Source organism: Culex pipiens, chromosome 2 (genome assembly GCF_016801865.2).
Source record: "Culex pipiens pallens isolate TS chromosome 2, TS_CPP_V2, whole genome shotgun sequence".
Lineage (NCBI taxonomy): Eukaryota > Metazoa > Arthropoda > Insecta > Diptera > Culicidae > Culex > Culex pipiens.
This window is the reverse complement of record NC_068938.1, coordinates 33,995,971-34,011,629: the sequence shown is the minus strand read 5'-3', so window position 1 is coordinate 34,011,629 and position 15,659 is coordinate 33,995,971. Positions and strand designations below refer to the sequence as shown.

The 15,659-nt window shown below is 40.0% G+C and overlaps 2 protein-coding genes across 3 annotated transcripts in view; one reads left to right on the top strand and one right to left on the bottom strand.

The window, feature by feature from the left end:
- Window positions 1–6,873: 6,873 nt before the first annotated feature.
- Window positions 6,874–8,564, bottom strand: LOC120427816 (hsc70-interacting protein 1-like). The gene is made up of 2 exons (XM_039592740.1): window positions 8,404–8,564; window positions 6,874–8,332 (listed from the first exon to the last, which is right to left on the bottom strand). Exon 2 carries the CDS (start codon window positions 8,315–8,317, stop codon window positions 7,157–7,159), a length of 1,161 nt encoding a protein of 386 aa, XP_039448674.1. The 5' UTR covers window positions 8,318–8,332; window positions 8,404–8,564; the 3' UTR covers window positions 6,874–7,156.
- A 2,226-nt stretch (window positions 8,565–10,790) lies between these two features.
- The window catches only part of LOC120427812 (calcium uptake protein 1 homolog, mitochondrial-like), a 52,026-nt gene continuing 47,157 nt past the window's right edge, over window positions 10,791–15,659 (top strand). Inside the window, exons 1-4 of one of the 2 annotated variants that reach the window (XM_039592736.2) lie at window positions 10,791–10,944; window positions 11,048–11,380; window positions 11,453–11,624; window positions 11,904–12,063. In XM_039592736.2, the coding sequence (XP_039448670.1) occupies window positions 11,076–11,380; window positions 11,453–11,624; window positions 11,904–12,063 (637 nt within the window). In that variant the 5' untranslated portion in view covers window positions 10,791–10,944; window positions 11,048–11,075. The remainder of the gene's footprint in view (window positions 10,945–11,047; window positions 11,381–11,452; window positions 11,625–11,903; window positions 12,064–15,659) is intronic. The other variant, XM_039592735.2, reaches the window with a different exon arrangement.

Sequence of the window (15,659 nt, the reverse complement as noted above, 5' to 3'; positions counted from 1 at the left end):
CAGTTGTTTTGGAGAATTCGAACGGTGCGGGTCGCGGTTAACACGCCGGATTTTCGTTGCCGTTTCTGTCTTTGTTTTCCCCCCGATTGTTTGTATTTCGACCCGGACGATTTCGCGATGTTTGACAGTTGCTTTGGAGAATTTGAACGGTGCGGGTCGCGGTTAACACGCCGGATTTTCGTTGCCGTTTCCGTCTTTATTTTCCCCCCGATTGTGTGTGTATTTCGACCCGGACGATTTCGCGATGTTTGACAGTTGCTTTGGAGAATTCGAATGGTGCGGGTCGCGGTTAACACGCCGGATTTTCGTTGCCGTTTCCGTCTTTGTTTTCCCCCCGATTGTTTGTATTTCGACCCGGACGATTTCGCGATGTTTGACAGTTGCTTTGGAGAATTTGAACGGTGCGGGTCGCGGTTAACACGCCGGATTTTCGTTGCCGTTTCCGTCTTTATTTTCCCCCCGATTGTGTGTGTATTTCGACCCGGACGATTTCGCGATGTTTGACAGTTGCTTTGGAGAATTCGAACGGTGCGGGTCGCGGTTAACACGCCGGATTTTCGTTGCCGTTTCTGTCTTTGTTTTCCCCCCGATTGTTTGTATTTCGACCCGGACGATTTCGCGATGTTTGACAGTTGCTTTGGAGAATTTGAACGGTGCGGGTCGCGGTTAACACGCCGGATTTTCGTTGCCGTTTCCGTCTTTGTTTTCCCCCCGATTGTGTGTGTATTTCGACCCGGACGATTTCGCGATGTTTGACAGTTGCTTTGGAGAATTTGAACGGTGCGGGTCGCGGTTAACACGCCGGATTTTCGTTGCCGTTTCCGTCTTTGTTTTCCCCCCGATTGTGTGTGTATTTCGACCCGGACGATTTCGCGATGTTTGACAGTTGCTTTGGAGAATTTGAACGGTGCGGGTCGCGGTCAACACGCCGGTTTTTCGTTGCCGTTTCTGTCTTTGTTTTCCCCCCGATTGTTTGTATTTCGACCCGGACGATTTCGCGATGTTTGACAGTTGTTTTGGAGAATTCGAACGGTGCGGGTCGCGGTTAACACGCCGGATTTTCGTTGCCGTTTCTGTCTTTGTTTTCCCCCCGATTGTTTGTATTTCGACCCGGACGATTTCGCGATGTTTGACAGTTGCTTTGGAGAATTTGAACGGTGCGGGTCGCGGTTAACACGCCGGATTTTCGTTGCCGTTTCCGTCTTTATTTTCCCCCCGATTGTGTATGTATTTCGACCCGGACGATTTCGCGATGTTTGACAGTTGCTTTGGAGAATTCGAACGGTGCGGGTCGCGGTTAACACGCCGGATTTTCGTTGCCGTTTCCGTCTTTATTTTCCCCCCGATTGTGTGTGTATTTCGACCCGGACGATTTCGCGATGTTTGACAGTTGCTTTGGAGAATTTGAACGGTGCGGGTCGCGGTTAACACGCCGGATTTTCGTTGCCGTTTCCGTCTTTGTTTTCCCCCCGATTGTGTGTGTATTTCGACCCGGACGATTTCGCGATGTTTGACAGTTGCTTTGGAGAATTTGAACGGTGCGGGTCGCGGTCAACACGCCGGTTTTTCGTTGCCGTTTCTGTCTTTGTTTTCCCCCCGATTGTTTGTATTTCGACCCGGACGATTTCGCGATGTTTGACAGTTGTTTTGGAGAATTCGAACGGTGCGGGTCGCGGTTAACACGCCGGATTTTCGTTGGCCGTTTCTGTCTTTGTTTTCCCCCCGATTGTTTGTATTTCGACCCGGACGATTTCGCGATGTTTGACAGTTGCTTTGGAGAATTTGAACGGTGCGGGTCGCGGTTAACACGCCGGATTTTCGTTGCCGTTTCCGTCTTTATTTTCCCCCCGATTGTGTGTGTATTTCGACCCGGACGATTTCGCGATGTTTGACAGTTGCTTTGGAGAATTTGAACGGTGCGGGTCGCGGTCAACACGCCGGTTTTTCGTTGCCGTTTCTGTCTTTGTTTTCCCCCCGATTGTTTGTATTTCGACCCGGACGATTTCGCGATGTTTGACAGTTGTTTTGGAGAATTCGAACGGTGCGGGTCGCGGTTAACACGCCGGATTTTCGTTGCCGTTTCTGTCTTTGTTTTCCCCCCGATTGTTTGTATTTCGACCCGGACGATTTCGCGATGTTTGACAGTTGCTTTGGAGAATTTGAACGGTGCGGGTCGCGGTTAACACGCCGGATTTTCGTTGCCGTTTCCGTCTTTATTTTCCCCCCGATTGTGTATGTATTTCGACCCGGACGATTTCGCGATGTTTGACAGTTGCTTTGGAGAATTTGAACGGTGCGGGTCGCGGTTAACACGCCGGTTTTTCGTTGCCGTTTCTGTCTTTGTTTTCCCCCCGATTGTTTGTATTTCGACCCGGACGATTTCGCGATGTTTGACAGTTGTTTTGGAGAATTCGAACGGTGCGGGTCGCGGTTAACACGCCGGATTTTCGTTGCCGTTTCTGTCTTTGTTTTCCCCCCGATTGTTTGTATTTCGACCCGGACGATTTCGCGATGTTTGACAGTTGCTTTGGAGAATTTGAACGGTGCGGGTCGCGGTTAACACGCCGGATTTTCGTTGCCGTTTCCGTCTTTATTTTCCCCCCGATTGTGTATGTATTTCGACCCGGACGATTTCGCGATGTTTGACAGTTGCTTTGGAGAATTTGAACGGTGCGGGTCGCGGTTAACACGCCGGTTTTTCGTTGCCGTTTCTGTCTTTGTTTTCCCCCCGATTGTTTGTATTTCGACCCGGACGATTTCGCGATGTTTGACAGTTGTTTTGGAGAATTCGAACGGTGCGGGTCGCGGTTAACACGCCGGATTTTCGTTGCCGTTTCTGTCTTTGTTTTCCCCCCGATTGTTTGTATTTCGACCCGGACGATTTCGCGATGTTTGACAGTTGCTTTGGAGAATTTGAACGGTGCGGGTCGCGGTTAACACGCCGGATTTTCGTTGCCGTTTCCGTCTTTATTTTCCCCCCGATTGTGTGTGTATTTCGACCCGGACGATTTCGCGATGTTTGACAGTTGCTTTGGAGAATTCGAATGGTGCGGGTCGCGGTTAACACGCCGGATTTTCGTTGCCGTTTCCGTCTTTGTTTTCCCCCCGATTGTTTGTATTTCGACCCGGACGATTTCGCGATGTTTGACAGTTGCTTTGGAGAATTTGAACGGTGCGGGTCGCGGTTAACACGCCGGATTTTCGTTGCCGTTTCCGTCTTTGTTTTCCCCCCGATTGTTTGTATTTCGACCCGGACGATTTCGCGATGTTTGACAGTTGCTTTGGAGAATTTGAACGGTGCGGGTCGCGGTTAACACGCCGGATTTTCGTTGCCGATTCCGTCTTTGTTTTCCCCCCGATTGTGTGTGTATTTCGACCCGGACGATTTCGTGAAGTTTGACAGTTGCCTTGGAGAATTGGAACGGTGCGGGTCGCGTCGCGGTTATCACACAGGATTTTCGATTCCGTTTCCGTCTTTGTTGTCCCCCGATTGTGTGTGTTTTTCGGTCCGGGCGGTTTCGCGTTTTCGCATTTTATTTGGTTTTATCTTTCCACAGCCGGCTGTCTAAGATTGAATCATTTATGCTAAACTCAACACCAAATAACCGGGAATAATCTCATCCGCATCATCCGACTGTTTGCCTTGAGAATGCATAATACATCACATCATTAAACAAAATTCATTGATTATTGGGTCGCATCATCATCCTCTATGATGAATCCTGGCCATTACCCTTTCCCACTAACAAAATCCCAAGTAGAAGTAGTTTTCCGGCACACGTGGGGGTGTGGATATCGTATAGAACCCACCCTTTGTAGCAACCTGTGCTAACTAACATTCCCGTCCCAATCCCCTCGAGATCTACAAACTGACATGGCGGGCGCCGTTGGTGGTCAATGACTGTTACCTATTTGCTTCAGATCTAGTTTTAATGATCTTGATGTTTTATCTTTTCAACGCATTCATACATGCTGTTGATAAGAGAAACACCATTAGATCGTTTAAGCGTATGGTCAGTTGTATTGATAGGAGATTACGGTCCTGTTCAGCAACGGAGAAGGACAACCATGGGTGGTCTCTCATGCTCATGCTCATGCTCATGCTCATAAATTTAGGGATTTGAAAAATTAAATACAGTTCGTACTTGATAATTCTCGCCAAAAAGTCACAGAAAAATCGAAACACGAAAATTGTATTATTTTCCTCTAAAAATTTCTCTTACCTAAAATATGTCTCCAAAAAAACTCCAATATTATCAGGTTTTCTATAATCTACAAGCCTTACCCGACAAACTTCGTCTTGTCTCGTTTTTTTCTTGACGTTTTTAGCTCTTTTGTTTCTTCAGCCTCCTGTGATCAAAATTTGATTATACGTTTCTTCAGCCTCCTGTGATCAAAATTTGATTATACGTAATTTGTCTTAGACAATCGGCTGATTTTCCAGAATCGGTCTCAGAGTGGCCAAAATGTCAATTTGTTAGCGTATAAACCCTGTTTGGGCTTTTACGAACCCAACGCAACAAAGAGCACCTCGATCCGACGTTCCGTGTTGAATTGATTCGCGTTCGAACAAAACCATCGAAATTTTTTATATATATAAATGATGGTGACAAAAATAATATCATATAAGAATTTAAGAATTATGCAGTTCTTTTTTTTCAAAATGTTCTGAATTTAAAAATTTAGGAATTCAAGAAATTTAGGGATCTTCATATTTAGAAATTTAAGAATTAGAGAATTTGAGAATTTAAGAATTTATGAATTTAAGAATTTAAGAATTTAAGAATTTGAGAATTTGAGAATTTAAGATTTTAAGAATTTAAGAATTTAAGAATTAAGAATTTAAGAATTTAAGAATTTAAGAATTTAAGAATTTAAGAATTTAAGAATTTAAGAATTTAAAAATTTAAGAATTTAAGAATTTTAGAATTTAAGAATTTAAGAAATTAAGAAATTAAGAAATTAAGAAATAAAGATTTTAAGAATTTAAGAATTTTAGAATTTAAGAATTAAGAATTTAAGAATTTAAGAATTTAAGAATTTAAGAATTTAAGAATTTAAGAATTTAAGAATTTAAGAATTTAAGAATTTAAGAATTTAAGAATTTAAGAATTTAAGAATTTAAGAATTTAAGAATTTAAGAATTTAAGAATTAAGAATTAAGAATTTAAGAATTTAAGAATTTAAGAATTTAAGAATTTAAGAATTTATGAATTTAAGAATTTAAGAATTCAAGAATTTAAGAATTTAAGAATTAAGAATTTAAGAATTTAAGAATTTAAGAATTTAAGAATTTAAGAATTTAAGAATTTAAGAATTTAAGAATTTGAGAATTTAAGAATTTAAGAGTTTAAGAATTTAAGAATTTAAGAATTTAATTATTTAAGAAATTAAGAAATTAAGAATTTAAGAATTTAAGAATTTAAGAATTTAAGAATTTAAGAATTTAAGAATTTAAGAATTTAAGAATTTAAGAATTTAAGAATTTAAGAATTTAAGAATTTAAGAATTTAAGAATTTAAGAATTTAAGAATTTAAGAATTTAAGAATTTAAGAATTAAGAATTAAGAATTAAGAATTTAAGAATTTAAGAGTTTAAGAATTTAAGAATTTAAGAATTTAAGAATTTGAGAATTTAAGAATTTAAGAATTTAAGAATTTAAGAATTTATGAATTTAAGAATTTCAGAATTTAAGAATTCAAGAATTTAAGAATTTAAGAATTTAAGAATTAAGAATTTAAGAATTTAAGAATTTAAGAAATTAAGAAATTAAGAAATTAAGAAATTAAGAAATTAAGAATTTAAGAATTTAAGAATTTAAGAATTTAAGAATTTAAGAATTTAAGAATTTAAGAATTTAAGGATTTAAGGATTTAAGAATTTAGGAATTTAAGAATTTAGGAATTTAAGAATTTAAGAATTTAAGAATTTAAATTCAAAAGAATTCAAAAATTTAAGAAATTGAGAATTTAAGAAATTAAGAATTTAAGAGTTTAATAATTTAAAAATTCAATAATTTAAAAATTTAGATGAAGAGTTAGATAATTTAATAATTTGAAAATTCAATAATTCAAGAATTTAGGAATAAAAGAATTTAAGAGTTCAAGCATTTATGAATTTAAGCATTTGAGTATGTATAATTTTTTGTTCTTTTAGATGTTTTTAATTTTCAATTTTTAGAATTTTTCAATTATGTATAAAATAAAAAAAAATAATTCTTAAATTTTATTTGGATTTTTTTTTTGAAATCCTGAATTTTTTTAGTTTTGAATTTTTAATTTCAAAAAAAAATTTAATTCTTGTATATTTAAATATTTGAATTTTTAATTTTTTAGATGTAAAAAAACCATAAAAATCAAAAAAAAAAAGAATTTCTGAAATTTTGAATTTTGAATATTGAAGTTTCCATTTTGTAATGTTTTGATCTTTTATATTTTTCTAAGATGCTCAATCAATACATTCAAAAAACAATCTCTCCATGAAGATTATTTCGACGTTTCTTATTGCGAAAATACAAGCAAATTTTTTAAAAAATCTCAATTATTATATTAATTAAATTTTACATCCACGCGAAATCCGCGTCTAAGCAAAATTAGTCAGGTAATCCGCGCGATCCGCGCCGTCCGTAACAACCCTGAATTTCGGTCATCCTGCAGGCGCTTATTGAGCTTGAAAACCGTGACATGCCAATTCCAAGCCTGCCTGTACCGTTCCACGTTCCCTCTCGTCGTTGTGTGCAGCTTCTGGTCGTAAGTTACCTTCTTCTCGGCGGTCATCCGGTGGCACTCTTCGTCGTACCAATCGAGCGAAACTTATTCCTTATTATTAGAAATGGGACGGTGATATCTTTCGTAAAGTAACGGACGCCTCAATTTCAAGATCACACCGAAAGTGTATTTTTCGATTTGTTGTTATCCTCTCACTAACGCTACGTTTCAACCGATACGGTAATATTAAGAAATAGTTTAGTAGTTACATATTGGAAAAAGATTTATGTTTTTTGTTCTGTATTGTTTTTAACAACAGCTTTCTCTCAGCCCTTGCCGGCCCAACCCAAGCGGACGCAGGAAATAATCTTTTATGTTGTGTGGTACTTTAAAAAAGCGCGTAAAACCCTACCTGAAATGCAATTGCCCATGCAAACGCCGTCCCCGCCTAGTCCAGATCGTCGGTGGTGTTCTTCGGTCCACCGCTGGACGGTGGTCCACCTCCGAATCCGGGGAATCCTCCGGCACCGGCCCCAGGGAATCCTCCGGGGAAGCCACCTCCGAAGCCAGGGAATCCACCGCCACCTCCAGCTTGGCCGGCGATCTTCGTAACGAGATTCATCACCTTCGGGTTGTTCTGGTACTTGCCGATGTTGGCCGGGTTAGACATGATATCCTGCAACGCGGCTGCCACCTCGGGATCCTTGAAGGCGTTCAGGATGTCTTCCGCTCCACCTCCAACTCCCCCAAGGAAGTCATCATCACCATCCCCACCAGCGCGAGCAGATTCCTCGGCGGCCTTTCGGTTTGCTTCCTGCGCCCGGCGAACCCGTTCCTGTCGTTCGCGCAGTTCCTTCTCCTGGCGGCGTCGCTCCTGCTTCAGCTTGTGTTGTTCAATCTTTTTCGCGTTCGGAGTGACCTCCTTCAGCCATTCGTCGGCTTCCTCGTCAAAGTCCAGCTTGCACGCCTGGCGCAGATCCTTGGCCGCTTCCTCCCACTTGCCAAGCAGGCGATTCGCACGGCCACGGAACTTGTACGCGGTGGCCGAATCCGGATTAATCTCCAACGCCCGATTGCAGTCCCGGATGCAGGCGTTCGGTTTCACCAGCTTCAGATAAGCCTGGCCACGTTTGGCGTAGTAAAGGGCGCTTCGGGAATTAATCTGAATCGCTTCCGTGAACAGCTTCACAGACTCCTCGTAATTCTGCTCCGAGTACGCGGCCGCCGCCTTCGAGCGCAAATCATTCGCCTGGTCCAGTTCCTCCTCGCTCGGTTCCTTCTCCGCATCTCCCATCGGCTGTTCCGGCTCATTATCCGGCTCGACGCAACCCTCGTTGTCCAGCTCAACATCCGACTCCGGTTCACTATCTTCCTTCTTGTCCGCCTCTGGTTCCGGCGCCGCCTTCTTCGCCTCTTCCCCCTCCTTCGGACCGGCCTTGTGTGCACCGGCAAAACTGGGCGTGCCCTCCGGAACCTTTCCGCCGAGCTTCTCCACGAACGCCTTGAAGAAGTCCAACTGCGGCAGGTTCAGCAGCTCCGGCTGCGTAGTGCAAAGGTTCACGAAAATTTTCAACTTTGCCAGTTCCGCCGGATCAATCGGGCAGGCCATCTTTGATTTTTTTTGCTGTCGGCACCAATCAAAACAAAAACACGTTATCGAACCAACAAATTACCACAATTTTCAGCACTACTTACGTGTTTCTACGGTGGCAACAGCTAGCAAATGTGGAAGAATATGCAAATTTTACACGAAAATACGCAGTTTTTTTGCGGGTTGACCGGCGTTGCGAAAAAATGTCCGTCACGACTAGAACGTTCCGTGTTCGCAAGTTCTTTTTGAATGACTTTTTTTCACGCCGCCTGCTTGTTTGACGTTTCGGACCAGTGCGGCGAGGGGTCCGTCGATGGGAGAGATTACCGAGCTGTGGGTAATGCAATGCAACTCCGACAAATTTGAAGGAACTGGCCGAGGTCTTGTCGTGTCGTCGGATAAACACTGAACTTGACTCTGACCGTTCAAGATTCTGTTTTTTTTTATTTCAATATTTTTGCATTCTTGAATTTGTGTTGTGAATAGTAAAATTATATTATTTAAATCTCAGAATTTGTTTTGGGACCATCCATAAACCACTTGGACAAATCTCAACCCCCCCCCCCCCCCCCCCCTTCGTGGACATCTGTCCACACAAAAAAATCTTTTCTGTATGGAGCGTGGACAAGCATGATACCAAGGTGACCCCCAATCGTAAACCAATTTTTCAGTTAAAAATGGTGAAAATTATTTGTTGAATTTGAATAAAACTAGTACACTCAAACCCCGATGGTTTGACACCAACTGTTGTCAAACGAACGGGGTCAATTTCTAGTTTGACACCCCTTTTACACGGAGTTCACACACACCACCAAACGTTTGTTTTGATAGTGTGCGTGAGCGCCGTGTAAAAAGCGACAGTTCGTCACTTTTTAGTTTGACTTTGTCAAACCATCGGGGTACAAACTAAAAAGTGTCAAACGAAAAAGTGACCAACCACCGGGGGTTGAGTGTATTTGTTTCGTTAGGGTGCTCTTCATACAATAGAGGAGAAAATTGTGACGTCAGAAATGAACTCAAGTCACTCAAAGTTTATTTTGTGAGTGACTTTAACAGTTTGACAGACCTAGTTTGACAGATACCTCGTCCCCAGTTTTTATGTGGGAGAGAAAAGGAGACGAATACTTTATGGAAATCATACCTGTCAAAATTCCTAGCCTCAAAATTTTGTCGCGAGTTGCTTTTCTCCTCTATTGAAAAAAGGTTATGGATGCCGGAATTGATGAAACGCAACCTAAATTTATAGCACCGGCAAGCCATAAAGGTGAGTTCAGAACATTATATTTCAACGACGCAGGACGAGTTTGTGAACATTATGATGGGACTCATATTTGAAAATTGGGTCCTAAAATGAAGCTTAGATTGGTGATATTATTGTTTACAGCGATAAAGGTTATTTTTCTGAGTACAATGACCCTTTGTACGACCACAACCCAGTCAAATCAATCCGAATTCTGAAACGGAATCTAATTAGAACTGTATACAAATTCCGTTTCAAACGCAACAACCGGTTCCGTGTTCGAACCGGTTGTTGCGTTCGAAACGGAATTTGTATACGATTCTAATTAGATTCCGTTTCAGAATTCGGATTGATTTGACTGGGAAAGAGTTTAAAATGGATTTTTAAATCAATTTTGAAAAATTAACCTCGCGGACCTTCTTGACAGAAAAGCTCCTACTTGACAGCTCGTTCCAAGGGGACCATAGTTGATCCACAGAGTAAGACAGAGTCACTACTGCCATTTGATTTTTGGTTCCACTTTGTGGTACATCGCAGGTACATCGCACGCCTGCTACCAGCAAACCTTATGGAGCCAAAAAATAAAATGACATTTCTTCGGACTGCTCGCTCTGTGTTACTCTGTGGTTGATCCATCGAAAAAATGTTGTCCTGTCAAAAAAAAGTTATCAGAAATGGTTTTCAATCGTGTTTTTTACCGTTGTACATAAAAACTAACATAGGGCTTTAGTACCCAATTTTGCAGATGGTGTAAACAAACCTTCAGTAAATTTTCATGTTTCTGGAACTAAGTGGTAAATATTATTAGTGCATCTAATCCGAGATCTAATCTATTCTTATGTAATCAGACCCTAGCGCAGCCAATCTTTCGACGGGATTCTAGAGAGTGCCTTTGGTTAGATTACGCTTAGGTAGCCACAGAGTTACTCTGTGGCTAAGCACTCTTCTTGAGTTTTTAACATTTTTATTTTATTTTTATTAACATACACTTTAAAAAATTGCTACGGCTTACGAACAAAATATCAAAAACACTCAAAAGACAAAATAATATTGGAGCTTTAAAAAATATTTACTTAAGAAATGCACATTATTGCTCCGTTTACACTGTTTTGCTTGTGCAAGACTACAACTCCGACAAATCACCCAATTACACTTAACTATTTTCCATCCACGCTCCCCTCGTCGAGTGTTTGTCGTTTGTTTTATTTTTCTCCATCGCAGAGAACTGTCAGAAAATTCTTCGCACTCCACTGCAGTTCGTCATGTCTCGATTTGGATAAAGTGATTTAATTTCAGAATTTTCGGAATTTCTGGACCGTGGTGTAAAAATAACTCAACGCTTCTGGTTCCCGAGTGCGTGACCAGCTAGAACTGATTGCCCGCCGTTCAGTGCTGCAGATTTTGGGTGAGTTTGGCGAGTTACTTGGTTGGGAAAAGGGATTTTCCCAAAATCTGCTCTTTTCGCCTTCTTCCGAGATCGATAAATTTTCGAATTTCTTTCCCCTCAGGTGTTGTGCTGCACTTTTTGGGGGAGCAATGTCCCTTACAAGGCTGTGCGGCTCCGGCGCCCACTGGCGGCTGCTGTTTAAGCCGTCGGCCGTGACCACGACCAGGGCTCTGTTTTCAGGAACTGGTTCCGGGTTGGCACGGGTTCTCGGCAGTGGATCACCGCCGTCGTCGTCGTCGTTGGCTCGGATTGCGTCCGACGGAAGTGAGAGGGGAAGTGGGGAGCGAGGATATAAGAATTTTGGCCACAAGCCAGAAAAGGAGGCGACCATTACGAAGGCTTTCTATATCTTTTTGGCCGTGATGATGGTCGGAGCCTGTGTCGACTGGCAAAAGTAAGGGAGTGTGCCCTTTCGGAAAGGGGCGAATGGCCTTTGGATGGTAATTTATTGTTTTGCTCTTTTTAGACTTCGTCACGCAGTTGGGTGGCCAAAGGTGGACGCCGATGCCGGAATAAATGTGGAGAAAAATGAACCGGCGAGCGAGGTCGGCTCGGAGGAGGACTCCGACGATGATACCGACGAGGACGGTCAGAAGAAGAAGCCCCGTAAGGAAAAGATCGGTTTCCGGGATCGCAAGGTAAACGCTGAAATGTCCACAATCTCCTAGTTGCCACCAGCACTGATGGTTCGGAACGTCAGGTCGTTTTTAGTCTCTTTTTGTAAATTAGCTTCAATTCAATACACACACCTTTACTCTTTCCGTTAAGCAAAGATAGATTACTTTCTCTTTTTATTAAATCACCCTTTTATGTTGTCGATCATCGTGTCCGCGGCTTTTCCCCTCAACCTTCCCCAACTCACACCCAAACTATCCCAAAACCCTCAAATTCCCCGCCCACGCAAAAATGTCGAGCAGATAATCGAGTACGAGAACCGCATGCGGCACTTTTCGACGCCGGACAAGATCTTCCGGTACTTTGCGACCGTGCGACTCATCCACGGCGAATCGTCCACGGTTTACATGACGCCGTACGATTTCCTGCGCGCCATCACACCGGGCCTGAAACAGCCGGATGGTAAATGTTGTTTTTTTGTTGTTGCTTATTTTCTACTGTGTAAGATCAAAAAAAAAATCTTTCTCTAATTAGCAATTAACGAGCGATTTAACTGCGATCTACCTTTGGTGCTGGAATCTCTATCCTTTCATGCGACTAACAAATGGTTTCGGGAGGATAAAATGGTCAAATTATTGCTTGTTAATATAGAAATTAAAAAAGGAGGTAATAATTAAGATTAAAATAAGGTATGATAGAAATATTTGTGTTTCCTATCGAAACATTTCGCTTGTCAAATTTAAGAAATTGTTAAAAGGTTTTCAATTTCCTCATTGACTAATCATTCTTATTCCATAATTTAATACAAAAAAAAAACATAAATTTATTTTGCATTTCTGCTGTGAAACTATCTACTTTTCCTGTCCTTTGAGAGAGATCGAACGGCTCAAGGGTCCTAATTTTCGGTTCGAAAATCAGAAGTTATCACTCATCGCCGAACGAATCTTTGCCGACTGAAGCGCGCAACCATTCGTGAGCGAACACGACTCGCCAACAGCTTGGTCAATCGCTTCACACAGCGATACAAATACTTCGTGAATTTCTTTGCCTACTCCGTCCGTCGACCCGAGTCACAAACGAATATGCTCAGAGAGGAGAGAATCTAACAAAATAACAGCGCGGCGCTCACTTGGTCTGCACTTCCACAGTTTGCCGTCAATTTGCATTTGGCATGGTGGAAATTGTTGTCAAATGTGTCTTTGATGTTGTGTTATCAACATTGCAAAATATTTCTGATTATATAAATTTTAAGCAGTTTAATAATTGATCAAAACAAAGCCGATCGCAGACTATTTTGAGTCAGCTTTGAGCGATATAGCGCAATATAGCGATTGGTGTAGGAGTTAACAAAAAGTATGAACACATGCGTCGCGTTTAATTTGTACTCGCGAGTGAATGAGTCTTTTTGGAGCAATCAAGATCCTTGGCTTAAACAAAATTTTTTATTTTGTTTGTCAGCCCAGTTTCTGAATAAGTACTGCATTTAATACGTCAATTTTATTCTATTTGTGTAAAATTGATTTTTTTCTTGTTCTTAATTAATAAATGTAAAAATAGAATCCGCAGATCGGAAAAGAGCACAGAAAAAAGAAGGATTATGAGGCCATGTTAGCCAAAGTGCTCCTCTATAATTTTACCCAATAATCAGAAATTTCGCGAAAGCCAGTCAATTAAATGACCTAATTCTTCTTGAATTAGTTTCTGATAGCAATTAAAGTTGTTATGTCCTATGGTGTATTGTTAAAAATCCTTTTTTTTTGTGGAAAGTAAATAGTTTGAAGCAAAATTGAAACAAAATTAAATAAAAGAAAAACTAATGCACAATAAAAACAAACAGACAGCTGAGCAATAGGGTCCTAAAGCCCTATGTAAATTTTTATGTACAACAGTGAAAAACACAATTTTAAACCATTTCTGATCACTTTTTTTTCATTTTGATGCAAAAAAAAATAATAGACAAGACAACATTTTTTATATGGATCAACTATGGTCCCCTTGAAACCAACTGCGAAGTTAATTTTTCAAAATTGTTTTTTAAAATCCATTGTACTCAGAAAAAAATAAGCTTTATCGTTGTGAACAATAATATCGCAAATTTAAGCTTAATTTTCGGACCCAATTCTCTAAGAAATCAGTCGATTTCGCTATTTTTTTTTATTTGGCTCAAACTTTGTGGGAACCTTCCCTATAACTAGGGTAAGTGAATTTTCACGGTTTCGCGGACAGCGTAAAATTAGTGAAATTGGTTAATTTTTGTGAAATGCCGTTAAATTTGTATTTTTTTTTAAATGATGCTTAAATTAATAAAATTCAAGAAATATTTCACCCCCTTTTCATGTAAATTATATAAGTTGAAAAGTGGTATATTAACCATTGAAGAAAGGAAATCATGCATTTAAACAAAATTATTACAAAACTTTTGATAGGATAGAACTTGTTTTGGAGAGCTTATGATAAATGTGTGCTTTACATATTTCACTTCGAACTTTCGCTTTAGTTCTATTCGGTAGATAATTTCATGATGAGAACATATGTACATAAATAAAAAGAACAATTTTTTTGTGAAAATACTGGTGTAATTGGTGAAGAAAATTTATAGCCGATTGAAAAATATTATAAATTAAAGTATAAATAGTACCTTTCTGAAATTTTAAGATAACATTTTCAAGGTTATTTTTAACATTTTTATAGTTCCGTGAAATTTCCGTGAAATTTGATGTTTTGAAATTATGGTCCCCGTGAAAATTCCAATTTTTGAGTGTGAAAAATTATTAAGCCAAAGAACCAAAGAAGAACCAAAGAAGCCATTTTGTGTCATACAATATCTTTTGAAGGAATTTCGATTTGGTGTCTTCGGCTAAGTTGTAGTTTTTTTTTTTTTTTTTTTTTTTTTTTTTTTTTTTTTTTTTTATTGATGAGGACTATTGAAAAAAAAAAAAAAAAAAAAAAAAAATTGCAGGCCAAGGGTGAAATGATACCTTTTCGGTTGACACCCGGTGAGGAACATCCTGGAAGGAGCGGAACTACACCCGTAGTGCTGTTAGCTGACCTAGACCTTGGTCAAAACAGCTGCTCTGGTTCCTTGCAAGTTACCCATTTTCTTACCTCCACGTTGGCTTGGTTTCGTCATCATGATGACAACACGTGACCTTGCTGGTGGCCTGTGGAAACGAACTCGTAAACCTTTGACCAGCGAGGGTCAGAGTAGAGACGGCCAAAAGAAAGGGATGCGCAATGTGGGAAGGGAAGATTGTAGACGGTATTGTTTTGATTCACAGCATGTTGAGTTAACTGTTGTGGATGTACCTGATACATCGCAATACGGGGTTTCTCTTCTTTCCACTTTCAGCTACTATCTATCTTCTATTTCTTTATTATGTATAACTGATTTTCTAATTCTGCTTCTGTTTACTATCCACCATTTTATTTTGATTGCATGATCTTTCGTTTCTCTTATTTTCTTATACTAATGCATCTTTTTGTTTTGTTTTGTTTTTGTTTGTTTCCATTTTCATGTCGTGTCTGGGCCTGCGGTTGGAGAACGATTGCACCACGACAACCACTTTGGAGTGATATTATCACACTGGAGACAACAGCAACAACATAAGAAACCCTGATGTTACTCAGGTTCACGAAAGTAACTGTATCGATATTTTATAGTGTTTATATTTTACTAACATCCCTTTCTTTGCAGAGCATGGACTACATCATAAAGCGGCAATGTGGGAAAGGGAAGTAATTTGTGATTGTAGAAGGTATTGTTTTGATCCACAGCATGTTGAACGAACTGTTGTGGATGTACCTAGAACATCGCAACTCGGAGTATCTCTTCTTCTTATCTCCAACTACTTTAGTCCTGTTTCACTTATCTGTCAAGTCTCCTCTACTTTATTTGCCAGTTTTAACTGCTATGTGTTTTCCCTAACATCCCCAATCGGCTCCTGAAGTTGTCATTAATGCTATCTAAGCTTATATGATATTATTTATCCTTTATCAGATAGCTTTTTTCATAAATTATTGCCTATATTTTTAATCTACTTCATACAGCTTTTACTCTT